Here is a 27059-nt window from a genome sequence, read left to right as displayed (position 1 = left end):
ACCTCGTTGCGTTGGAAATCATGCAATCGCTTGGTCAAGAGTCTCTCTACTTCTTCCTGAATTTGCCTTTGTTGGGGTAGCAAAGCTCTCGGCTGCCCCCAGTCATGACTTGCTGGTCTAAGCTGCTCTTCCATGTGTTTGGCTCGTCTATGCCGCAGATGCAGTGCATGTGGTGAGTTCCTAGTAGGCGAGCGAGTTCTTCGCAGGCTGCTGGTTGAACTTGAGCTGGATTGAGTGACTACTTCTCTCCGTCCGTCGTGCTGCCTACTCTGATGTGAGGTGGAAGACGCTCCTTGTGGGCTTAGCTGCGAATAGACACTTTGCCCGGAAGGTTGCTCATGTTGACTATCGGAGTATGACCCCAACCGTGAATGTATGCTCCTCCGTGGGCCTAGTCGAGAGTGCATGCTCCTTCGCGCTCTAAGACGGGAATGTACACTGCCCAAACGTTCGGCTCGTGGCTGGTCGAGTGGCTGCTTATCGGGACGCTGCTGGAAATGTTCGTCTGCCCTTGTCCTACTTTGGGATACTTCGTCCGGGGCACGTTGGATCCCGATACGTTGCAAAAGTTGATTCACCAAGGTTTTCTGTTGTGCAAGGGCGCTCGTCAACTCTATGACTTGTCGAGACAAGTGTTGTTCGCCATTTGGATTGGAATAGCTTGGAAGGAATACGCCTCATTGGGCAGTGGAAAGGTGGTAGACTCCGGGCGCGAGATTTGAGTTGGGAAATGTCAAATCTACGAAAACATGTGGTGAGAATGCCCCCGGCTCGATGGTAGGTCCGGATGGTTGAGATAGTCTTGGGTCGACTTGGGCTGCTTGGAAAGCCACTGGAGCATGATGGGCCGTGAGAGTGGGCTGCTCGTCGGGAGCAGGCTGGGTCACGAGAGCAGGCTGCTCGGTAGGAGCAGGTTGGGCCGTGAGAGTGGGCTGCTCGACGGAAGCAGGCTGAACCACGGGAGTGAGTTGCTCGTCGGGAGCAGGCTGGGTCACGAGAGCAGGCTGCTTGGCAGGAGTAGGCTGGGCCACAGAAGTGGGTTGCTCGACGGAAGCAGGCTGGACCACGGGAGTGGGTTGCTCGTCGGGAGCAGGCTGGGTCACGAGAGCAGGCTGCTTGGTAGGAGCAGGCTGGGCCACGGGAGTGGGCTGCTTGGCAGGAGCAGGCTGGGCCACCGAAGTGGGCTGCTCGACGAAAGCAGGCTGGGCCACGGGAGTGGGTTGCTCATTGGAAGCAGGCTGGACCACGAGAGTGGGTTGCTCGTCGAGAGCAGGCTGGGTCACGAGAGCAGGCTGCTCGGCAGGAGCAGGTTGAGCCGTGAGAGTGGGTTGCTTGACGGGAGCATGCTGGATCACTGGAGCAGGCTGCTAAATGCGCGGTGCATGTGAATGCGAGGCTTGGGCTTGGGTCCACGTAAACTTGGATGACACGGCTTGGATCGTGGTCTTGGTACCGTGAGCCTTGGATGGCACGGCTCGGGCCGTGGTGAAGGCTCCATGGACCTCGCCACGAGTGGCTACCGAAGTAGCCACCGCGGTGGTTCCCATGGTGGCCGTGGTGAAGGCACCATGGACCTCGCCGCGGGTGGCTACCGAGGTAGCCACCACGGTGGTTCCCATGGTAGAAGCTTGTGGTGATGATGCCGCTCCCCTTATTGTCGCATTTTGCCTCACGGATCTCCGGGCCGTGGTGAAGGCTTCATGGACCTCGCCACGAGTGGCTACCGAAGTAGCCACCGCGGTGGTTCCCATGGTGGCCGTGGTGAAGGCACCATGGACCTCGCCGCGGGTGGCTACCTCGGTAGCCACCACGGTGGTTCCCATGGTGGAAGCTCGTGATGATGATGCCGCTCCCCTTATTGTCGCATTTAGCCTCACGGATCTCCGCAATCCCATTTCTTGAACATTAGAATTTTCACTTGTGGAATTTTCTAAATTTCTAGCCATTATATTTTGCTTATACGTTTTATCAAAGAACCTTTGCAAGTAAAAAATTCTAATAATAAGAACGTATGAAAAATATTCAAATGGACTAGAAAATAAAGAAAAAACCTTTTTGTGCGAGAGTCTTCTACGAGTATGGATTTCAACTCTCAATGAAAGCACCAATTTGTGGATGCAAATTTTCTCCTCCTCGATCTTGGACGATTTTGCACCTACAAAACAACTAGCACCTTAGGTTAAGGCCAAAAGCCTCACGCGCCCACGATGAATGGGGGGGCTTTGGCCGAAGAACCTCCGATACCAAAGTTAGAATTTTAGAGAGAAATAGTGTTTAGAGTATTTGTGATTTTTTTGTAAGAGAATTGGAATGAGTTTTTGGTGGAAATGGGAGCATATATATAGGGATAGGAGGTGGCTTAATTTAGCAATTAATATATTAATTAAGAATAATATATTAATTGGTTAATTATCAATATAAAGGGAATGTTTTTATGACTTTCATGGCATGATCAGCTAATCAATCAAATAATGGTTGAAAAGATTAGCTAACCAATGTAAAAAAAGGCAAATTGTGGTAGGAAATCAAAGGGAATGGCCGGCCCCCATTTTGGAGAAGGACCAACGGCTTTTAGGGTGATTTTTGGCTTTTAATTGATAATTTAATTGATTGAGGATGTTATGGAATGTTTGAAATAAATGGTTAATTGAATAAGGAAAAAATGGGGTAAAAACATATATGGAATGAAATAGGTTTTGAATTGTTACCCATTTTGGATACTCCTGACTTGGTTGATGGATGATTCTCCACTGCTCGCGTGTAGGAAACCCGGTATACCTCGAGGGTATTTTTGTCCTCTTTTGTCCAAAAGTCCATGTATCGCCTAGTGAATATTTTTGGCTCCACACATACCCTTGTGGTTTTTCATGGCTCCGTAGAAGTTCTTGTATGATGTCGGAATGAATGGGGTTTCGTATGCAATCCCATGCAAGAAACACCAAGTTTCATCTGGTTACGCGCTCAAGTATGCAAGAGGCCAATGCTTTCGGTGTGGATCACATTGAAAGGCCTTACCGTAGGGTTTTGAGATTGAAACATCTTCCAAATCAGAGCTTGGTCCAGATAGCGAGCAGCAGTTGGTTTCGAAAGGTGAAAGTACAAATTGAGTGTCGGGTAGCTTGAGATCTATGAGGCCTGACAAACAGAGCAATTTTACGAAGCCTCGAAGGCGGCATTGAGGAAAAAGCAAGCTGGTTCCATGCTGAAGTAGGGATGGGCAATGGTTATGCGGGCGGGTAACCGCGGTTATTTTACCCATAACCGTTTATGTTCATACCCGCATAACCGTTTACCCGTTGGGTAATTACATAAATGGTTATACCCATAACCATAACCGTTTATAAACGGTTATTCATACCCATAACCGTGTACCCATTTACCCAGAACCATTTATCCATTTAACCATAACCATAACCATTTACCTGTTTACCCATATTTTTCGCCCGTTTATCCTTTTTTTTACCCATTTACCCTTTTTTTTCTCACGTCTACATTATTTTTTTAACGATAGTTAATCAAACGCAAATGATGAATTTTTATGTTGAATTTTTCGTGTCCCAAATGATGAAAGCTCCAATCAAACGCAACAAAATGAAATCAACGATTACAAGAAACAAAACCAAATCAACAATTAAGGGATAATTAATTAATAATCATAAATGATGGGTTCTATTCAAAAGTAATAGAACATGCAACTAAAGGTGGAAACTTGGACCAAACCAGAGGCTCCAAATCAATCCAACGACTGCTATATCATTGTAACTCTGAGGGTTTTTATTTTATTTTTTAATTTTACATATATTAAATTAAATAGGTAAATGGATACCCGTTATAACCATGAATATTAACCATAACCGATGGATACCCGTTATAACCGCGGATAATACCCATAACCGTCCATTTAAATTTCATGGATAAACGGTTATACCCATAACCGTTTATTTGTTTAAACGGTTACCCATAACCATAACCATCAACTTTAAATGGGTGGGTAACCGCGGTTACCCATACCCATGGGTATTTTGCCCATCCCTATGCTGAAGGGAATGCAAGTAGGTTGTTGATTTGGTAGCATGGACTATATATGGTAATTGTACCAGTAAATGAATGAGATGAATGAGCAGACACAAAACACCGAAACGACGCGGCAAAGACGGAGAAAATTGAGCAGAGTAACTGAATCCTTTTCCATGGAAGAAGTATGCAAGAAAAACAACTATACCAAAATTTGGAAAGTGATGAAATCAGACTTGGTTTCTGATTCAAATGGTACTTGCACATGGGGGATCTACAAAGAACAAGTTCAAGAGAAAAATTGGCGATCTCGAATTCTCGATAGATTGTTTATGAAGAATTAACGAACCTTGTAAAACAAGCAACATCCTTTGATTTCATAAATTAATATTAGCCTACTTACAAAAATTTCAGTCAGAAGTAAATTCATTTAAACACAACTCGTATGTACTTTGTACTTCCAAATTAACAGTTAAATTTTGGACAACGTGAACGTACAGACACGTTGAGAAAACTTTATTTTCACACAAAATGTTGTAAAAATTAAATAACCAAAATTAACCTCATTAAATCTCAAATTTTAGTACTTATAAGTATACGAATCAAATGATAGTATAGCAAATGAGCACGAATATTGTCCTATAGAAATCAAATTATTTTAAGAATCTTTATGACTAAATTGAAACAAATTATAATTGAGACTTCTACTGTAAAGATATGAGATTTTGAATTAAAATGAAATTAAATACAACGTGAAATAAAACGCACGGAATATAAGATTGACAACATAAGAAAACAGGACCTAAACAATTCTACTTAATCTCCTTAATGTTATGAATAAGTAATTCTCCAAGACTGATGATTGATTTTCTCTAAATTATTCAATGAGCATGGCAATCTATTTGCACGTTCTCTCTATGCCTATAGATGTATTTAAACAAGTAAAAACTCATTAAATGCTATGGAAATCGTTGAAAAATCAGACAAACCTTACATTTACAAATAGGAGTTCTTAAGCATGACATCTACTCTAACTTGCATCAAATCAACTCAATTAAAACCTAGATAATGATCAAGCATCTAAACAATCAAAACCTAAATAATCAACCCTAAAATGACCATTTAAATTAGACTTAAACTTCAGTATTCTAATCTCGAATTTGCTCACAACTTAGTACTTAGAGCCTAAAATCGAAGCTCTAAAGGAAGATTCTACACCATAAATAATCAAACCTATCAATTTATCAAAGCTTAACATCATCGATCAAGATGGTTAATGGGTACCAATTTAATTAAATGGAGATCCATTTGAGTGTGGATATGTGCTGTCTGTGGTGATGAGTGGTGATGTTTGTACTTGTAATGGTAATGATGGTGATATATAGAGTATCCATGAGCATCCATTAACCATCTCTATTAAGGGCAAGTGAAATTTATTCAGACAAGACGACATCCTATATACTGAATTTATGTAAATATAATTTATATTAAAGATGCAAAGAAGATGCACAAATTTAACATTTCGTTTGATTAATCATACGTTTCTATCTAGTAAAAGCATGTAGCACAAGAAAAACATAGATAACAAGAGCTAGAGGAACCAAAGTCACCAGAGGACCAATTGCAGCCAAAGTGTAGAGACTCCCACAACCCAATCTCCCCAATTTGATCTGAACCAAGTCCACCAGCGCCATCATCAAAAACCCACATCCCAAAACAGACCCGAAAGCCGAAACCAGCGTCCCGACCCGCAAAGCTACCCGGTTCACATGACCCACGTGTGAACCGGAGTCACCGCCATTTTGAACCACAATGTCTCTGCTGATCTTGATGGCTTGCTTGAGGGCCAAGGCAACGAGGCTGGAGAAGAGGAAGGAGCTGAAGGAGTACACGTGGAAGGCGATGAGGCCCTCTGCGGAGGAGACCCCAGCGGCGCAGGCCGTGTCGGAGCCAATGAGCATGGCGGCGGGATCGGTGGTGGGGTAAAACGTGAGGCCGACGAAGAGCGCGAAAGAGAAGAGTGAGTTGACGTTGACGATTCCGTCTAAGGCCATTATGTGGATTCGAGTGGTGGATATTGGAAGGCACCGTGACGCAGCGGACATTTCCGGTTTCTTGGTTTTGGTGGCGGTGTAGGTGGTGGAAAAGAAAACGGAAAAAAACATTTATTTTTTTGTGATTTAATGGGAGTGTGTTTTTTTGCTTTGTACGGTGATAGTAGTGGAGTGGCTTTCAAGCTTGAAATTTGGAATCAAGGGTTTGCGTGTGTGTTTTTATGGGTAACGTGTTTTTACAGGCAAGGAACTGAGAGGAAGGGGAAGAAGCAAGAGACTAGTGAGAGTTTGAAAGGTGTGAAAGAAAAAAAAATATGTTTGGAAAAGCAAAACATTACGCCGTTGCCGGGGATCGAACCCGGGTCACCCGCGTGACAGGCGGGAATACTTACCACTATACTACAACGACTTGTTGAGATGAGAATATAACATCATATATTTAGATTATAAGAAGCTAATCACCAGTTCACTGTAAGTCGAGACCAGGCTTTTTAAGGCAAATGTTTGAAACAACTCTTAAGTTTGTCAAGTTAACACCTAGTATAACCCTTTGGCCTGTGAAAGTACCCCGAATGCTTAGGTCGACTATAAGGTCGAACATATATATATGGGTAAAAGAGTGTTTACTACCCTAATGTTTCGTGGTTTTCAACATTTAGTACATCAAGTTTTTTTCGTTTCAGAGTCATACTTAAAGTGTAAATTTTGGGACAGTCTCATACATCCGGTAGTCAAACTGTTAAGTTTTTCGTTAACTGTGACGTGGCGCACTAATTGGGCGCCACGTGTCATCCACGTTTTTTTTTCTTTTTTTTTTTTCTTTTCTTTTCTTCTTCTTCCTTCTTCTTCCTCTTCCTCCGACTGCAACTTTCTGCTTTTTTTTTTTTTTTTTTTTGCTTCCTCCTTCCTTCCTCCTTCCTTCTTCTTCCTCCGAAATCTGGGGAATATTTTTTTTTTTCTTTCTTCTTCTTCCTTCCTTCTTCTTCCTCCGAAATCTGGGGAATATTTTTTTTTTTTTCTTTCTTCTTCTTCTTCTTCTTCTTCCTCAAAAAAAAAAAAAAAAAAAAAACACTTTCATCTTCCCCCAAATTCGGAGGAAGAAGAAGAAGAACGAAGAAGGGGAAGGAAGAAGGAGAAGAAGGAGGAAGGAAAAAAAAAATTGAATGTGGGCAGATTCGGAGGAAGAAGAAGAAGAAGAAGAAAGGAGGAAAGAGAAAGAAGAAGAAGAAGAAGAGGAAGAAAAGATAAAAGTGTTTTTTTTTTTTTTTTTGAGGAAGAAGAAGAAGAAGAAGGAGGAAGAAGAAGAAAGAAAGAAAAAAAAAAAAAAACAAACTTCCCCAGATTTCGGAGGAAGAAGAAGAAGAAGAAGAAGGAGAAGGAAGAAGAAGGAAGAAGGGGAAGGAAGAAGGAGGAAGAAGAAGAAAGAAAAAAAAAAAACATTCCCCAGATTTCGGAGGAAGAAGAAGGAAGAAGAAGGAAGAAGGGGAAGAAAGGGAAAGGAAGAAGCAAAAAAAAAAAAAAAAACAGAAAGTTGCAGTCGGAGGAAGAAGAAGAAGAAGAAGGAAGAAGAAGAAAAGAAAAGAAAAAAAAAAGAAAAAAAAACGTGGATGACACGTGGCGCCCAGTCAGTGCGCCACGTCACAGTTAACGAAAAACTTAACAGTTTGACTAACGGATGTATGAGACTGTCCCAAAATTTACACTTTAGGTATGACTCTGAGACGAAAAAAACATGATGTACTAAATGTTGAAAACCACGAAACATGAGGGTAGTAAACAGTCTTTTACCCTATATATATTTATGCAAGGTTTAGGTTTGACACCAGAAGATTTATCGCTCATTAAGCGAGGTCATGTAGTATAATTCTCCTACTTGTTTCTCTAAGTAAAATGACGCCATCACACGAGGTTTAACGATATGATTTTTTGGTTTTCAATCCTAAGGTAGTGTGCAATATTGAGTGCCACATAGTTGGAGGAAAAAAAAGTTGGGAGAAAAAGGAATATTAGGTTTTTAGAATTTTAGAATTTTAGAATTTTGAACTTGTACAGATATCAAGAAGATTTTTTATCAATTCAACTAAAAGAAAATGCAAATTGGGAGGCACATAATTCAAGTTCATTATTCAAACTGATACAACAAGAGTAGTTTCATACAAACAAAGATTAAATTATTGGATACATGCAAATTGGGAGGCACATAATTCAAGATCATTAACATTTAGCAACAAGCAGTACAACATCCATTTATCTCCCTCATCAAGCTCGTTTTAGAGGTACACATTCTTAATCAAGCACTATGATCCTTGACAATGGTAACAGGGCAGATTGCATTTGCCATAACGTAGCTGGACACACTTCCCAGCAGCACCCTAAAATTTATTCAACAAAATATCCAAGAATTATACTGTGAATTGTAATATGTAGCACAAGTGTTTGATGTATTAAGTTTGGGTTCTTCTTTTATTTACCTTTGAATGGAACCAAGGCCCCTGCTGCCAAGGACCAAGCAGTCGAGTTTTAGTTCTTCAGCTGCTCCGCAAAGTTTTTCTCTTGCATCTCCCCAGTAGAGCTTTGCCACCACCGTCGCCTATAACCATCGAAAATGTTCTTGTCAGACAGTTTATATCATGTCAAACCATCAAGCAATATCACTGATTAATTGAATTTTGGTTTTTAGGTTTGATAACAAATTAACAGTCTAACAACAAAATGTATTTGATGTCTAATCACGTTTCAAATTTATACTTTCAGACAAATAAATATATTGTCGAATCACAAATTTAAACAAGAATTAATTAGCATAATTGATAGTTCATCAAGTTCATGGGCAAAAAAACATTTCTGAACCTACAAATTACATAAAGTGGGGATGAATACAAAAACTACACATACATGTTTCTGCCTAGACACTGTGTCAAGCAAATCCAAGACCTCTGCATCAACCTTGACGTCATACTTCTCCATCACCAATTTTTCACGGAACTCCGTGAATGGAATCAGAGCTGCATAATTAAACATCCAAATCACAAGCTCAAAAAAAATCAAAATCATCAGACAGAAAATACGATATATACAATAAAACTTGATGAATAAATAGGATGAAATTTTGAAGAAGCAATAAGATCATGAAAATTAAAGTACAGTACGTGATCCGGTTGAAGACCAAAGAGTGCTGCGACTCTCATCGCCCTGAGAGGGCTTGATATGGATGACATACAAGGTGTCACCCTTTTCATGGATCAGATTATCCATGGCCCATTTTAGAGCAACCTTGCATCCTTTTGAGAAATCTACGGCCACCCCGATTTTCCTATCCCTCGTCATGGTATCGAAATACACCAAAACCAATTAGAGTGAATTACAGAACAAATGCTTGAGAGCCTTGAAATTGAACAACTTAATGGCAGTACTGAGCTATACAGTAGAAAAAAACTAGTAGTTAGATCTGAGCGTTGAACTTTTGGTAGCTAGGCTTTGCATACAAAGTCAACAGAGCCTGATATTTTGATGTATATCTGTAATCCATGTCACATTCCACATGTGTAGAAGTTTTTTTTTTTTTTTTTTGATTGAGCATGTGTAAAAAGTTAAAAACTATGTGGTTTGATTGCTTACCACTTAGTAAATAGAGTTGTGATTAATTTGCGCATCGAATGGGAATTGTGGCTTGGTTTGGTTCATTTCTACATTTTGGGAATGTGGCTCGATTTGGTTCATTTTTCCTTGAGAGAACAAGGACAAAACAATTATCTTAATCTCTATTTGGCCACACCCCGACACATGATATTAGAGCTCGTGTGTTATAGAACATAGTACTCTATATTAAGGTATAAATTCATCGTTTTCTTAATATTATATTATGACATATTTTTGACGTGAATCATAACTCGTCGTCTGTACATATTAAATCGTGACAATATAATGATCCCAGTCAAAAACATTTTTTCAGGATAAATTTTTCAAATAATGATCCGCTATTCTATGTATTGAGGACTGTTTGTTGGCGGGTCCAACTTGGCAACTTGCATTATGTAAGGTATATGTGTATTCCTTAACGATAATGATTAAGAGAGCTGACTTTTCATTGAATATTGAACAAGACATCTCAGCAAGCAGTCCACTAGCTGAAGAAACTGCGAGTATATTACAATTCGTGGGGGGACTGAAGGTAAACGAGAAGAATCTCCCGGAAGGTTTGAAACTTTGAAACCAAGCAGGCACCTTGTTTTTTTGTAAAACTTTTCTTGGTATTTTTATACTTTTGATTAATCAACTACTTTAAAACCATGTCACTTTGAAATAAAGTGAATACTATGTGTATAAGGTGAGGAATTTTAAGTTCGAAAGGATTGAGGTTTGGTTAGTAAGGAATTAACAACAAATGTTAAATAAAAAGAAATCATAATTATTACAAAGACGTGAGAGATTTGTAAATACCTCATTCCAAATGAAGTGATTTGCAAAATCTCTTTTGCTTACTTTTGCAATGCTCACGAGAAAGGCTTTTCTAACCGCCTTCATATAACATTTTGTTTTTAACTTGTGCTCAATCTCTTGAAACTTGAAAAATTTTCACCCGAACATAGGCTAAATGTTATTACCAACTCAAAATTGGCATTCACAATAAGCATAGTATTAGGGCATGTTTACTTAAAAGGAATAGAAATTAGAATATTTGGGTTCTTGAGTTCTCCGCATTTTTAGTAATATATGGTAAATGAATGATTTATATTTTTGCGTCCGATTTGATTAAACGGCCCTTACACACCTCTCACCTAGAGAAATTCTCTTAGTTGTGCATGATCCGTATTGACAATGTATCCCCATAATATAATGATTACATAATATCTATATATTATCAACATAATGGCTATACATTGTTCATACACTACACTATTAGTATGTCATGCACAATCATGCACACAAACCCCTTACTAATACCTTTCGCTGTAGAAACTCCAATGGTTTAATGGTGACACCAATGGCATTAAAAACTTTAGGCTTTGACATGAGAGAGCCCAACTATGAAAGTTATTGGGTTGGGCAAGGCAACTTGGTAGCTAGATCTACTTAATCTTACATAGGGGCGTTTTGATATGGGGATCTAATTTTCTCTTATATATATATATATATATCTGCTCCAATGAAATGGACTCTTTACTTGATATGATATTACATCCAAAGTTAAAGTAGTGGGAACCGTGACCTAATGGATTGTCGAATAATCGCCAATTATGAAGACTAGAAAGTACTGATTCATGTAGTGCAGCAGAAGTGGGCAATTCATAAATCAAAAGGTCGAGCTGCCCCAAAAGTCGCTATACCTTACCTATTACATGCAATTGTTGAACCGTACTTGTCGTGTGTATGGCAAGCAACAGAACAGAAGTCAGGATAAAACAGAGGAAAAACAAATGAAAAGAATGTTGCGCTCGTTAAATAATATGAATAGTCAACACTGAAGCAACATCAACCCCCAACCATATATATTGGTAGTAATGAAAGACCAACCCTAACCATTTCTAACAACGTTAATAAAAGAAATAGAATAAGAATTTGTTTCCCAGTTATCATCACTTGAAGAAAGAATTGTCAAGAAACAGTTTACTGAATAAGAACATTGACAACTGTTGATGCACAAAATCGGAGGTCTTGGAACAACGTAAATCCGACCGTGAATCTGCAATAAATGTAAATAACACAAGATGTATCGTGGTTCACCCCAAAGTTTGGGCTATGTCCACACTGATATTGTATTTCTAAGAGGATTATGAGGGAGAGAGTGTGAGGATCCTCAAGGCCTAAGAATTGGCCTCTCTCAAATGTGAGGGTGAGGAGTCCTTTTATAGAATAAGGGTTCATCACTTATTACATAATTGCCCTTCACTTATTACATAATTACATTTGAGTCCTCCGAGTATTTATACGAGGTCTAAATACGGATGCCCTAAGTATGGTATAAACAACAACAATACATTATCATTATTAAATTTATAAAAACTTAATAAGTAAACAAATACGTATTAAAAAGAAGTATCAGAAAAATTGTGCCAAATTATTTGCAAAGTTATGTGCAATAAGTATAGGTGTGAAAATTTCGTAACAAGAACCATTATGTGATTTTCAGCAGTATTCTTTCTTATTTATCTAATAAACTACATCGAGAAAATTTCGAAAAATGCACCCTATCTCTTAAACTCAACTATTTAAAAGCCCTTATGCATTCTTGATTAATTAGTATTTATGATGCCTATCTATCTGGAGAGAGTGAAGCACACTACTCTGCTTAAAAAATCAATTGTTTTTTTTTCTCCGATAAGCTTAATAAACTGTACATTGAGATTAGGTTTACGGTGGGTTCGGTGGATATAGATATAGGGCACCGCAAAATATATCTAACGAATCGAAGGAGCATACATAGCACAGCTGGGCAAACGGTCCAACTACCGAGCCCTAACCCTTCTAAATTTCAACACCAACACACCAAACAAGTCATCCAGCTACTGTATGACACTGGACCCACTTACTTAGCTTCTGGGTCCCACCCAAATTCCCTTTAAAAACACCTTGCAAACAATTTGACCCCTACTCTATCTTTCTCGAGCTGCTCTTTGATCATATAATTACCTTGATCTTTGTTCTTTCTTCTCCAATAAAACCCACCTGATCAGTTCTTCTCCTCCATCATCTTTTGTTCAAGTTAATTAGCATTACTGCTAGTTAGTTAAAACAAAAGTTGATTAGTACATAATTAACATGATGGATTTTGTGTGCTCCAAACCAGATGCCAAGGTCTGGGATATTTGTGAAGCAGCTGCTAACTATAATTACAAAGGGTTTATTAGGCCATCAGATTTGAGTTCTCCTTCTTCATCTTCAGCACTTGAGGATTCTGAACTTGTTTCATCTGATCAGTCGACAGAGACTACTACTGATGAGGACGACGATTACATTGCCGAGTTGACACGCCAGATGACTCACTACATGCTTCAAGATGATCACGAGAAAATCAATACTACTAGCTCTCAGAAAAACCAAGAGGTGAACCCATAATTAAAAATTAATACTTATATATATACACAAGCGATAGAGGGGAATTCAAGCTTGGATGCAGCACATGTCTACAAATTGTTGATAATATTTTGTGGTTAATTAATATGAGTTTTCTTCTTTTTCAGTTTTTGGGTTCTGTTGGTTCGCAACAGTACTCGGTGTGGTCACCGTTGGGGTCCAGCCATGGCAGTTCAGAAGGGTCATCTCTTGAACCAACGCCACCAGAAACACCAGGCAAAGGCAAAGCTAGGAAGAGCTGTACCTACGCCGACGTTTTGAGAAAGTTGGACAAGTTAGATACAAGAACAACCAACGAAGGGTTAAATCATCCTCGGCGAATAGACCCAAGTACAAAAGTAGACCCAGGTGTTGGATTTTTCTCAAAGCAAGATCTATCTTGCGGTCAAAGCCAAGATTTTCAGGTAAGAACTGAATTCTAATTTTTCGGTAGTGTTTATTACTGTTAATAAGTTTCTCGACTGATTGACTGGTACCAATCTAAAGTAGATGTATGATGCACTTGTTATTGTGTTTATTAAGTTTCTAGAATGATTAGCTGGTAACGATTGCCGATCTATTGTGCACAAGCTATTGTGGTTGTTACATTTATTTATCTGACTCATATATGTCATACTTTTGACAGAAACTTGAGGCTTATTATAAGGTAAACCAAGAGCACATTTCAAATAAACAAGGATCATCAGCAAATGGAGGGAGACAAGCCAAGATTTGCCATGAGCAATTTGAGCCTAATAATTATCAGCACTTGAAGAAAGGAGGATCTTGTATTGGGTCTACTAATGGAGGAAGGTCAAAGTCTCCAACACAGTTTGGATTGCCTGGTTCAAACCCATGGTTGAACCAGCAAGCAGGACCGGGTATGAGGGCTGTTTTCCTTGGCGGGTCATGTTCGAAAATTGGGTCATCTTCTGGGACAGGAGTATTTTTGCCTTGTGTTATTGGTAGCACTTCACAGTCACCCAAGAAAAGAGGTATACATATAATAAGTTAAATCTTTAATTTGTCAATTTGGTGTCGCATTCTAGTGTTAGGGTTTTAAGCGTAATGTGATTGATTTTTTTGGGAGCAACTTTTGTGGTTTCCTAGTCGTTGGCGTGGTTGGGTTAGAAGTGGAATATCACCTATATCCCATATAAGAAATATTATTCATAATATTCGGACTTATGTGTGTTGCATATTTTTGTGTTTGACTTTGAATCTAGATTAGGCTTCCTTATTATAAATTAATTAAAGATTCTTTTTAGTCCCTAGTCTCAAATTGTGAAGAGGTTTTTCTTTTCCTCTTTCTTAAATACAACTATATTTGAGTTTTCACTGTTACATGATTTTTTATTATTTTTTATTTGTATGCTAAAATCGACATCTACAAAAGTCAAACTTAAAATATTTCACTTATTAATAAAGCGAAATAACATCACAAATTGAGTAGGGGGTTCTGTGTTCTAAGTATTCCTTTTATTCCCCGATCTCAAGTTAGGCGGTCTGGTTATTTATTCTGAATGTTCCTGTTTAGCTCCCAATCAAAAATTGGGCAGTGGCCAAAATTGTTGTTAGCTAGTTACTGGTGTGAAAGGGAATCTTTATGTATGATCCACTAATTGATTTTTTATTTTTTATTTTGTCAAAGTCCACTAATTGATTGGGGTTTGGTCTTTTGGCAAACTCTCTCTTTTTGGTTTATTGTTAATTGCTTAAGTAAGCTTAAGAGATAAAGAAAACAATTAATCCAGCAACTTCTCCTTATCAATTAGAACACTCAAAAAATTAAAAAGTATTCTTTATATTTATATTGAATTGATTCTTCCTATAACATGTTATATTATCAAATTATCGTTGTAAGGTTGTGAATTAAAACTGTTTGATATATTGGAAGAACCAAATACCATCACAAGCTTTCTAAACTAACATTTCGGCTCTTTTCATTGTCAACGTATAGGATGTCCCCCGGTTCTTATACCCGCAAAGGTCGTGCAAGCCTTGAAAGTTCACTTTGACAGAGTGGGTGACCTACCTCGACCTAATGCTTCTGGTACCTCTACACAAAATGGTACATATGTCAACACAGATCTATTCGTATTACTATTTGCTTGAAAATGATTTTTACACGAATTAAAGTTTGCATAGTATGTTATCTTGTCAATTTAAATCATTTATTAAACAAAATATTATTAAAAAAGATTCAAATTGATGATTTAATAAATAATTATGCACGTAACATATCTCAAATAATCAAGCACAAAACATTACGATATAATACACATGTTAAGTTTGGTCATGGAATTTGGGCTACTCTCTGAATTCTTTTCTTCTTTTTTTTTTTTTTTTTTTTTTTTTTTTTTTTTTTTTTGGGCTTGTTAAAGATGCTTTGAAGGGTGGTAGGGCAAACGCGCATTCAACTAATAAACGTCACTCGCGGACGGTACCGGACATGAACACTAAGGAGATCGGTCTGCCTCAAGAATGGACATATTGACGCGCAGTTAGCACATCACATGCAATGCCTAAATAATCATCACCACCGCCGATATTGTTAGTCTCTCGATCCCTCTCAGATGTGGTTGTGTGTTTTGGCTTTTTTTTCTTAGAAAGGAAGAAAAAGTCCAAGAAAAGAATAAAGAAGAAAATGACGGACAGAAGAAGTTCGGAATCTTAAGATAGGTAGATTAGGAAAAACAAATACAGATTTAAGAATATAATCCTTTTTTCATATATATTTTTTGAATAAACAATAAGTTTGAATAATGTATACAGCAGGAAGCTCTTGACCGGTAATGCAACTACTTGTGCCAACCCCTAGTTGTGATGTAAAAGGATGTATTTTAAAAATCCTAGTGCTAATTCTGCTTTCATCATGTGGGGTAACTGCTGCTTGTTTTTCAAGCATTGGTTTCTTCATAATTTAGGCGTTTAATTTGTCCTTGAATAGCCTTTGGAGCTCTCTTTCTAGTTCATGCTTTTAGGTGGAAGCTCTTGTAGAAAGAGTTGACAACAAATACATTTGTTTCCCATGCCAATTCATTAAACAACAGGAAAACCCAAATGCAATGAAGTCTGACTTTTGGAGCCGAATATTTAAGCTTTCCAAAGTTTAGAATTTGGACCTAAAGTAGTTTTTTTTTTTGTTTGGAAATGCCTTTAAAATGACTAAAAACTAGTAAAAATACTAATAAATCTTAGAAAAACACTCAAGTACTCGAAGAAGCAATAATAGGTGCTTCTTCCAAAATTCACTTCAAGTGCTTTTGGAACTCAAAAATACTTTCACCAAAATTGCTTATTTCAATCATTTTAAAAGCTCTTCAATCCTAAGTGTAACATTTGGCTAGAAAAAAAATGTCAAGCAATAGCTTTATTTTTTGAGAGCTTTAATTAAAGGCCTAATTGGATTATTAGTCCCTATGGTGATACGGTAGTTGGAAGATAACCCATGTGGCAAAAATAAAATAAAAACTAGAATTTAAGCTTCTACGGTGAAATCTTTAGGATTTATACCCAAAATTAAAAATTCCATCAATTATCCGTTAATTATTAGCACTTGAGCCACATATATTAGGCTAAAACAGAACTTTTCGTTAATGGTTAGCACGTGGGGCTTACATGTAGGCTAACTTTATTTTTTAAGTCTCAAATGTGAGCCTCATATGCTAACAATTAACGGAAAATTCATGAAATTTTTAATTTTGTGCTTAAATCTTAATAACTTTACCACAGAAGCTTATATTCTAATTTTTTTACCACATGACTATCTTATAACTACTCTATCATCACATGTACTATTAATCTAATTAAGCATTAATTAAAAGGAAAACTAATGAAAAAGACTTGAAAATTTTAAGTTTTAATGATAAGGACAAAATAAAGGGTAAAGTGAATAGTACTAGGATTGACTTTTTAGTGTAAAAATATGATTTTTCGTTAAAATAAACAATACCGGAAGCTTTTCGTTAAAGTTCCCTTAATTAAATGGACTTCGTCAAACTTTTTCTTAAAAACAAATCACTACGAAATCTTTATTTAATAAAAAAAAGACGCAAATCGTGCGCTTACTCAACTTTTATTAACAATAAGAACGAAAAAACATTAATAAAATAATAATAAAACATGGCGCTGACGCAGGCAGACCATGAGTGGGTCTGTAACCCAAAAGTTTGATTTTAGTTCAAAATGATCAAATACATAGAATCAGAACAAGTCACGGGAGCACAGTTGAGGCACATACCAACCACGTATGATTCACGCACTCTTTCTTTCACTCATCCCATCGTTTCTCTATCTCACTCTCACACATGTATGGGTTTTTGTTTTTTTGTTTTTTTCCTCTCCCTCACTCAACAGTCTCCACCTTTGTTCCCTGTCCAATTTTCTTGGTTTTTGTTTTGTATCATCCAGTCTCTCTCTCCTCCCTCCTCGCGCGCAGACCAAGAGTGGGTAAACGTACTTTGTCCGACGAAAGTTGGTTTGTCAGGCAAAATTGCGTATGGCAAATGGTAATTTTTGTTAGTGAGAGGAGAGGGAGGGAAAGAGAGAAAAGAAATCTGATAGGATGGGTGAAGGAAGAGAGAGATAGGTACATCTATATTATTATTAAGAGAACTCTCATTGTCAAATTTTTGTCCTTTTTTTTCTATTTTGCCATCACTTTTGATATACAATGTTTACATAATGAGGGTAAAATAGTAATTTTGTATCTTTTGAACTTTTTGACCATTTTTTCCTATTTTGCCCTCATTTTTGATATACAATATTTGCATAAGGAGGGTAAAATAGTAATTTTGTATCTTTTGAGAAAATAACAATCATATCTCTAGTTTTCCTATTTTGCCCTCATTTTTGATATACAATATTTGCATAAGGAGGGTAAAATAGTAATTTTGTATCTTTTGAGAAAATAACAATCATATCTCTATTTTTCCTATTTTACCCTTAGTTTTGATGCACAATATTTACATAAAATAAAGATAAATTGTCCCACCATCATTTTCTCATACAGGTAAGTGAAATCATGATTTTTTTTTTGATAGTTTAAATGAACTGAAGTGGTTGCGATTTAGGAGAACGTGGGAGGAGGTAGGTGGTTGAAGAGGCTTTAATTTTGTACCTTTTGACAAATTAACAATCATATCCCTATTTTACCCTCATTTTTTTAGAAAATGACAATCATATACCTATTTTTCCTATTTTACCCTCACTTTTGATACACAATATTTACATACGGAGGACAAAACAGTCATTATAAAGAAAAAATATGCACTTATTAAGAGAAATTGTCTCATTATCGTTATTCCATACTCTTTTAAAAAATTTAAAAACTAATCACACTCCTTAATCAATAACAAAAACTAAAATGAAATTTTTCATACACACAGAATAAAATAATAAGTATAAATAGACTAATGGGGCGTTTGTTGCGTCGGACTATCTCGGACTGGACTAGCTTCAAGGACTAAGCTGAACTGGTTTAGACTAGACTAAGCTGGACTAACTTAGTGAAGCGTTTGGTGCAATGTTGGACTAAGAAGCTGGATAATAACAAATTCTAATATTATATTATTTAATAATTTACAAATTCTAATATTATATTATTTAATATATAAATTATTAATATTTTATTATGATCTAGGTGACCGGAGATGACGAGGAGTCTATCGGGAATGGTCGTTGAGCATGACGAGGACGAGAGAGGATAGTCTTAGCTAGTCCCATGGTTATTGGGGGGTCTCGCTAAGACCTCTTAGTGAAGGGTTTTGTCCATGCTAGTCCCCTTTAGTCTCATTAATGTTAGTCCCAGCATGGAACAAACACGGTATTGGACTAACAGCTAGTCCAATCCAGTCCAGTCTCACTTGGTGAGGGCAAACAAACGCCCCCTAAAAGTCTAAAATGCATCTTCTCTTTGTCCCTTTATAACAAAAAGAATTGGTTGTAATCTTGCCCTTCATTTTACCAACCAACCACAACTCACTATAATTCTTCACTAATCCTACAGGCTTGACGGAGTTAAGCTGTCTGGAGGGAATTTTTTTGTATCAATCTATATCTATATGTTTAGACGAATCCTTTCGTTTGATGAACCCTATTTCAGGAGCTTCTTTTGTCCTGTTTTATTTAACTCGGCTAGCTTTCTACTTAAAGTTTCTAGGCTGTACTCCCATTTTTTGTTTAGTTAAAATACCTTCTCTAAGAAGGCAGTTTCAGTTGTGCTCCTCCATCCAGAAAGGATGTGGGTTGAGTTCTGCCATGCGTGTAAGAACTCTCTCCTTTAGCACGATTAAGGTCATAATTTGTTGAACCGACGGTTGCCATCCTATTTTTCTTTCTGCCGCAAGGAGAAGCCATCTCAATCTACAAAAAGCATTTCCCTGGGAGAAAGACTGCTCGCTCGAAGAAGACTCTTTTAGAGCCTGGTACAAGCTCGATTCGGCAACAAAAGTCGATTATGGTGGCCAGCTTTCTCATTCTTGATGAGGTAGGCTTTATAGCAGACCTGTGGGAGGATATTAAATAGACCCCCCCACCACGCTTACGGCTCTATACCCCAACCCAACTTGCCCTGGCCCCCGGTCCTCCCTTTCTATTCATCGGGGAGCAGACCGTGGGAGCATGGGGGGGCGCGGTATGTGCTTTTGACTGATAGAAAGCATCCCTCTTTTGTCCCTCCTGACCCCCAAAAAATAACAATTGAAAAAGTTATTCTTGCCGCATCGGAGACATCTTTATCTGAGGAGCCATGCATTTTCAATTTGTCCCTCAAATGTCAAGACCGTGTTGGTAGACTTTACAACCAAGGCTCATGGCTTGCATGCATCCAAAGTGCAACCTAAGCTTTTTGTAGGTTCCAGGAAACTCACTACTCTATCTTTGCTTGTTCTTAAGATCTCAAAATCGGGTAAAAGTTTACTACTAATCATACTAATATTGTCTCAATTTATTATTTATACAACTCGACATATGTTAGGTTTTATCAAAGAAAAAAACTCGATATTATATATAATTTTATAATATAATAATGAATTGTGAAACCTTTCATTTATCTGTGAACAATTTCATTTTAGTTTTTGTTATTGATTAAGGAGTGTGATTAGTTTTTAAAATTTTAGAAAGAGTATGGAATAATGATGTTGATACAATTTCTCTTAATAAGTGCATATTTTTTTCTTGATAATTCCTGTTTTATCCTCCTTATGTAAATATTGTGTACCAAAAGTGAGGGTAAAATAGAAAAAATAGGTATATGATTGTCATTTTCTAAAAAATGAGGGTAAAATAGGAAAAATAGGGATATGATTGTCATTTTGTCAAAAGGTACAAAATTAAAGCCTCTTCAACCGTCCATCTCCTCCCACGTTCTCCTGAAGCGCAACCGCTTTAGTTCATTCAAACTATCCAAAAAAACATCATAATTTCACTTACCTGTATGAAAAAAATGATGGTGAGACAATTTCTCTTTATCTTATATAAATATTGTGTATCAAAAGTGAGAGTAAAATTGGAAAAATAAGAATATAATTGTCATTTTCTCAAAAGATATAAAATTACTATTTTACCCTCCTTCCAGTTGTTGTAGCAGAGTGATCCCAAAATACATCAGAGCCATCAGAATTCTCAGTCTTCGGAAAACTGTAGCTAAACCATATTATGAACAATTAAAACTAGATATATATGATTAAAGTTTAAACCAACCAGTAATGCGTAACCAAAATTGTATTCTGAGCTTTAAGAAATAAAACACACCTCACCAGGCTTCCCATTCCTGACAGCGACCGAATCTGCTTCATCATCATCTACCTGCAAGTTACAACCAATGACCTCGTCCTTAATTCAGTTTACTAGGATTTACATACTGGAGAGCCGGGATCCAGATAGATTAATGTCAAATTGAATACAAAAAATGCAAATAAAGGAAAGTAGTACTAGATTTCACACAACACATATAAAAAAGAGGTATTCATTAATTCCCTCCTTGAACTTGTGACCATTGACCAATTTTTCCCCTCAACTTTAGACTATCTCCAACCCTGGGCTAAAAGCTAAATTACCCCCCAACTTACCCCCCCAACACTCTCCAACCCATGCTAAGACCATCTCCAACCCTGACCTAAAACCTAAAAATATTTAGCCCAGAAAATTTAGGTTTTAGCCCATAAATAACTTTTCTACTCCAACCCTTTTGGCCTAAAATTTGAGCCCCAGATTATCAAAAAATGAATTAAGGCTATTTTTGACACACCCCGTCCCGAAGGAGGGCATGCTGGCCGTCACGTGAGAGTGACGTAACCATTTGCACAGTACGGAAGCTTTAATTATACAATTTATAATTTGATACACCCGAAGGTGAGTCCTAATTTTGTCCAATCTGTCAGAAGCCCGCTGAATTCCTCGTAGTCACCACACCTTTGTGATTCCTGAACCTGGAGGGGCGCAAAACCAAAATTGAGTGGGTCAGTAAAACAATTCTTTTCCAATTCCAAACATTTCTCAAAACGTTGTAACCCCTCTCCGTAAAACCTGTATACTTTCCCAGAAATGTAAAATATAAATATACATATATATTCTCAATACTTACTTTTCATTAACTCAACATTTTCATATCAGTTATGCCATGCCATGTCTAAATTGAACAGTTAAGTATGAATGCATCAACAATAATCATATCAGGTGCAAGAAAGAAATCAACCGGAGGCCCTCTAATAGCCCTGTACGGTTGAATCTAGAGCTCAAAATCTATCACTATCACTCTGCCGGAGTCACCTCTGTGACCTGTACGGCCTTCTGCACATAAGTTACGCTCTAGTGCTTTCTCATTAATCATCTGTGCACATAATCTAAGGTCACCCACCAGTCGAAATCTCACTAACACTCTTCGACTGGCCCGTCGCACCCACTCCGCGTGGACTGTGCGACCAGCATCTACTTGGATCCAAGGCGAGCGTGCGATGCGGTGAATACTATAAGCACTAAACCAAGGTGCAGGATTTGAGCTCAATATACATCAACATCATCATAACAGTAATTAAATACTCACCTGATACTCACCTGTGCGTCCGCCGCACCATTCATTCATATGCATCATATATCTCAAATCATACTTTTCATATCATTTCATGCATGGCAATTCAATTTACGTTTCCATATATATTTCATATACTTCTATGCATGACCTTTCAATTCACGTTTTCATATAATTCGATATACCTTTCATTTAAAACATAATTTCATTCTAATTCAATTTCTGGGAAAACGTCAAGTATATATATATATATATATACGGAAAACAAAACTGCCCACTCACCTGGAGTTCACCCTACAACTCCCTAGCACAATACGCCAAGGCGTCATGACGATCGGCGCCTAAAACAATAATCAATTCCAACCTCAGAATTCATATCGATAGAATATATAACTTATATAAAATACGTCACTATGTAGTTCAATCCGGAAGATCCACCACTCAGATTTTAAATCCATAACTTCCAGAGGTCCACAATATATCTCTAGGATAACTTCCTAAAATTTCATTACCATCCAACGGTCGGATCTCCGTCAATTTCCAAAACTAAGTGACGGTTAACATTTTATTTTATGAACTTACAACTCCAATTCCGGAAGATCCGTAACTCGGATTCCCAATCCGTAAGTTCCAATAATCCTCAAACATTACGTATTGCAACGTATTAAAGTTTGGTAACGATCCAACGGTCGGATCATCAATTCACATTTTCACCTAATGCGAAAACTATAAAACGTTATTCGAACACCTAACCAACAATCCTTAATAACTTTCTCATACGGTGCTCAATTTGGGTATATGAATATACCACAGTGATCTACTCGACGTCACGGACGTCGACATATTTTTAAAATAATTTTTTACTGTAGCACGCGCCCCCACGCGCCAAGGAAGGCACGGGTCCACGCGCGCCCACGCGCACCTTCTTCCTCGCGGGTTCGCCGGACTGGTTTTTCCGGTGGCCGGAAAACTGGGGAATTTTCAAATGATTCGTTCTCCTTCGTTTCTCAACCATTTTCTTCGTATAATATATCAATTTAAAGCCCTCAACATGTAGAATCACAATATACTACTTTTAAGCTTCAAAAACAACTAAATCTCACCGGAAAAATCCAAGCAAAACCGGCCAAACTTAACCCTCGTGATCCCGACGTCCAAATCCTTCCAACGAAGCACTCCGAGCTTCCTTGGGACCTCACTAAGCTCACTATGAGCTTGGATTGTCCTAAAAATCAACCAATTCAAAGCTCATGAACAGTACACATTCACGGCAACTTTAGAAACTAGGGTTTTCGAAGTGAAACTTACCTTAAACTGGTACCTACGTGATCGTGGAGTCCTCAGGAGTGCAATGGTGGTTTTAAATCCGGCGTTGGTAATAGTTTTAGGTGGTTTTGATGGTTGCCCGTGTGTTCGAGAGGGTGAGAGAGAGAGAGTGAGGTCTGAGGAAGAGAGAGAGAGTATGAAGGACAGTATACGGGAAATGGGGAGGGAAATAAGGAATGGGGATCCCACGTGGTTCTTTTCCAATCCCCAACTCTAAACCACAAAATTTTAACCTAAAAATCTAAGTTCCATCCTTATTAAATTTCATTTTATTTTCAAAACTTAGGAACCTAGATAATTATCAACTTGAGCTTCACATACTTAGTATTTCTTAAGGGCAATTTGGTCCATTCACAGCCACGAATGTAATATTTTGGAACGGGCTGTGACAATCTCCCCTCCTTATAGAATTTCGTCCCCGAAATTCCAGCAACCAACTAAATCAACCATACTCCAACAATAGCTTCAGGTAAATCTCTCTCATCCGATTCTCTTTCTCCCACATAATTTTCTACTGAATGATTTCCTTCACAAAGCTTTTACCACTTACTCTGTCTTAATTCTCAGGACCTTCTTTTTTCCAATCCAAAGTCGTCCTTGGTTCCTTATCAAGTCGAATCCAATTTAATTCTCAATAGTTGCACTAGAATCTCATGTGACGACTCTGCCACCTAGCGACAACGCATCGAACACAAAATACATTAAGTACCGTTGCCCAACCATCACTTCACATTCGATCGTAACCATCTTGTATACAAGGAAACTTGTACACATAGTCCAAAGTAATATCTTTCCATTTCTGTTTTGAAACAGAAAATAGCTGTCTCAATCCAAAGGTTTATCTCTTTCTGCCTCAATCTGCTGATCAAATAAAACTGTCGAGTGGTATGATAAATCTTATTACTTTTGGAATATTGCAGAAGTTGAACAGTGAACTTCGTCCAATATTTGCTTGCTTCAAATCCTCAGCATTAGGCACATACTTTTTGTTTTCTTGTATCCACATACCATTTGATTCACGAATCATGTACTCATTCTTTTTCCCTTCTTTCTCTGCCTTGGTTAATTCTTAAATTTCTTCCTCAAGTATTTAAATTTCGAGTACGACCTTACCAAACAGGCCTAACTTGAAAATTAACAAGTATAACTTCTTCTCGATCTTTCATTCTTAACTTTTCTTCCGTTGGTTTTCAATCCACAAGATGATACTCTTGGCAAGCGTACCAAGCATTAATTCTTACTGGAGTCTTCTCATCAAGTGCTTCAGCTACAACAATTCACGATCACCCTGATCGTACAATCATAATCACTAAGTAATTCAATCCACCTTTGTTGCCTCATATCAAAATCCTTCCGAGTAAACAAATATTGGAGACTCTTTTGATTTGTAAAATCTTGCATTCTTATCAACATATAATGTCTCCATAACTTCACAGCAAGGATGATAATCGTGACTTCCAAATCACCAGTAGGGTAATTCATCTCATGAGGTTCCATTTGTCGTGAAACATATACAATCACCCTAACATTTGCATCAACATGCCTCCAATACCATTCAAGAAACTGAAGGATTTATTTTGAAAAACATGTTCATTTGAATAACATCTATAGCATGCAATTAACAAATTAAAGGCGGAATCATGCTTGTATGCATTCAAAAACAAAACATTACCCATGAAATTCAAAGCCTAGTAGATTGGTGAACCAATAATCAACTCAAAACAAAGTGAGTTGAAATTATTACCTTTGTAGATTCCTCTTTGCATAAGCAAAGGCTAATCACCCAAAGAGATAGGGCCTTCATTCCTTGCTTCTTAGATCCATGGATTTGGATGGAAGAATAGGTTCTCCAAGTTCCCAAAATTGAGAACCTCTAAGTCTCTTCACCAAGGTTTGATTGTAGAAGAAATGAGTGACCTTGGAGTAGTAGGATTGCTAGATGTACCCTCCAAGGTGTTGGCCTCTTTAGAGAGAAAATGGAGAGACAATTCTCACCCATTTTCACCCAAAATAAACCCTTAATTACATTAATGAATATTTGGCTATAAAGTCATTTATATAGTCACTTCTTTAAGTGACCTAAATAACCAAAACCCTAATTCATTCCTCATGGCCGGCCTACCTTGGGAATTTTGGGCTTTTGGGCCTTTGTGAATCTTTATTCATTAAGTTGTCATACAACTTAAGTCAATGGGCTTGACGTTCGAAGCCCATTGGGCCTTAAGGTCCAAAACTATCCCGAGGTCTTTAACGAACTTATTCGTTTGATTAATTAACATATTAATTAATCCTTGCCATAAATTAAATGATTAAACCATTTAATCATTCTTACTCATTTCCGTTTAATCTCCAATCTCTACCTTTTACGGTGTGCGATCCATTAGGTTCCTTTTAGCGAGGCAGTGGGCGATTAAAACAATTTTACATCGATTGTGAATTGAAACAATTTTCAATTCTCTCTTTAGTGGTTATACACGTATAGGGCTTCCACAAACCATGGTTGACGCCTAGCAGCATGTCATGGTTACCCAAGCTAATCAGAAGAGGTTAGAGAACCTATTCAGTTCGGGATTACAAATGCAATACGGTCCTTCTCTAATCTAATACTCTTGACCACATTGTTTGGTATGATAGTTTATTTATTCATGTCTACTATCCAATGTGATTCATTTGCTTATATGATTTCCTTGAATGTGATTTGGAACGCATTCCCCAATCTCATTCACACTCTGGCCAGAGATTCCAAATCATATCATAGAGTATTCTCCCTCAACTGTTTGAAGGTTAGAGATCCCTTGTTGCGCATTTACTTGTCTCCATAGCTAAGTGGCTTAACCCCAACGATGCCGTGACACCCCTAGGGGGTGAATTAGACATAATCAAAGATTAAGGACTTAACCACAAGACAACTGTGATGCCTCAGGTCAAAGGACTACTTTGCATTATCCCAACCATGAGTTCTCATGTGACATGGAATATAAGAACTCTTCGTTGATCACGTTCAGTGAACTCATTCTCTTATTGAGCACCTACGTACTTGTCTTGATGTCACACACACCAATGACTCGAGACTAGTCACTCTCCCTGAGAGAAGACACAGTACGTACTGATCTTAACGGACTGTCAATGCCCAATTGGTAATCCTATGATCAGGAACATTTAGGATGTGTCTACGAAAGAATGGTCTCATTAATCTAACTTCATTAGATTGCATTCTCCCAATCACATATTCCTTGGACTTTATCGTTTAAGCATATAACATTTATATGAGACGGCTCAAACAATAATCTTTGCCCTTTATATGTTAAACTAGATTAGTTTAACATTTGAAATGTCCGTAAAGTATCATCATATGATTGGTTTTAGGGCACATTTCCAACAATCTCCCACTTGCACTAGAGCCAATCAGCATTGGTCATCAGTGATGATACCTCTTCTGTCGTCATTTCATAAATGGCTGAGTAGTAGGCCTAGACAATGGATATCTATATGTGTTATCCACAGAAGCAACCTTGAGAATAACGACGTCACCATTATACATGATTCTCAATCATGTGGTTCAGTCTCTCATTTGTGTTCGG

At 37.8% G+C, this 27059-nt stretch overlaps 3 protein-coding genes, 1 long non-coding RNA gene and 1 other non-coding gene across 5 annotated transcripts; 1 reads left to right on the top strand and 4 right to left on the bottom strand.

Moving 5' to 3' along the window:
- Positions 1-5480: 5480 nt before the first annotated feature.
- LOC103422710 (uncharacterized) lies at positions 5481-6287 on the bottom strand. Its single transcript, XM_008360768.4, has one exon. The coding sequence runs from the start codon at positions 6177-6179 to the stop codon at positions 5559-5561; it is 621 nt and encodes a 206-aa protein (XP_008358990.2). The 5' UTR covers positions 6180-6287; the 3' UTR covers positions 5481-5558.
- A 118-nt stretch (positions 6288-6405) lies between these two features.
- Positions 6406-6477, bottom strand: TRNAD-GUC (transfer RNA aspartic acid (anticodon GUC)). Its single transcript has one exon. It is a non-coding gene; the product is annotated as a tRNA-Asp (tRNA).
- Positions 6478-8171: 1694 nt separating this feature from the next.
- Positions 8172-9669, bottom strand: LOC139189356 (universal stress protein PHOS34-like). The gene is made up of 4 exons (XM_070808224.1): positions 9218-9669; positions 8964-9073; positions 8540-8658; positions 8172-8440 (listed from the first exon to the last, which is right to left on the bottom strand). Exons 1-4 carry the CDS (start codon positions 9393-9395, stop codon positions 8359-8361), a joined length of 489 nt encoding a protein of 162 aa, XP_070664325.1. The 5' UTR covers positions 9396-9669; the 3' UTR covers positions 8172-8358.
- A 2988-nt stretch (positions 9670-12657) lies between these two features.
- Positions 12658-15994, top strand: LOC103447484 (uncharacterized). Its single transcript, XM_008386678.4, has 5 exons — positions 12658-13112; positions 13250-13546; positions 13768-14116; positions 15082-15192; positions 15506-15994. The coding sequence occupies exons 1-5, from the start codon at positions 12828-12830 to the stop codon at positions 15616-15618; spliced, it is 1155 nt and encodes a 384-aa protein (XP_008384900.2). The 5' UTR covers positions 12658-12827; the 3' UTR covers positions 15619-15994.
- Positions 15995-21364: 5370 nt separating this feature from the next.
- Positions 21365-23669, bottom strand: LOC139189619 (uncharacterized). The gene is made up of 4 exons (XR_011573434.1): positions 23461-23669; positions 23256-23377; positions 22435-22493; positions 21365-21553 (listed from the first exon to the last, which is right to left on the bottom strand). It is a non-coding gene; the product is annotated as an uncharacterized lncRNA (long non-coding RNA).
- Positions 23670-27059: the final 3390 nt, after the last annotated feature.

This window comes from Malus domestica, chromosome 11 (genome assembly GCF_042453785.1).
Source record: "Malus domestica chromosome 11, GDT2T_hap1".
In the NCBI taxonomy this organism is placed as follows: Eukaryota; Viridiplantae; Streptophyta; class Magnoliopsida; order Rosales; family Rosaceae; genus Malus; species Malus domestica.
The sequence above is the reverse complement of the archived record's forward strand: the minus strand, read 5'-3'. Positions and strand labels throughout refer to the sequence as shown.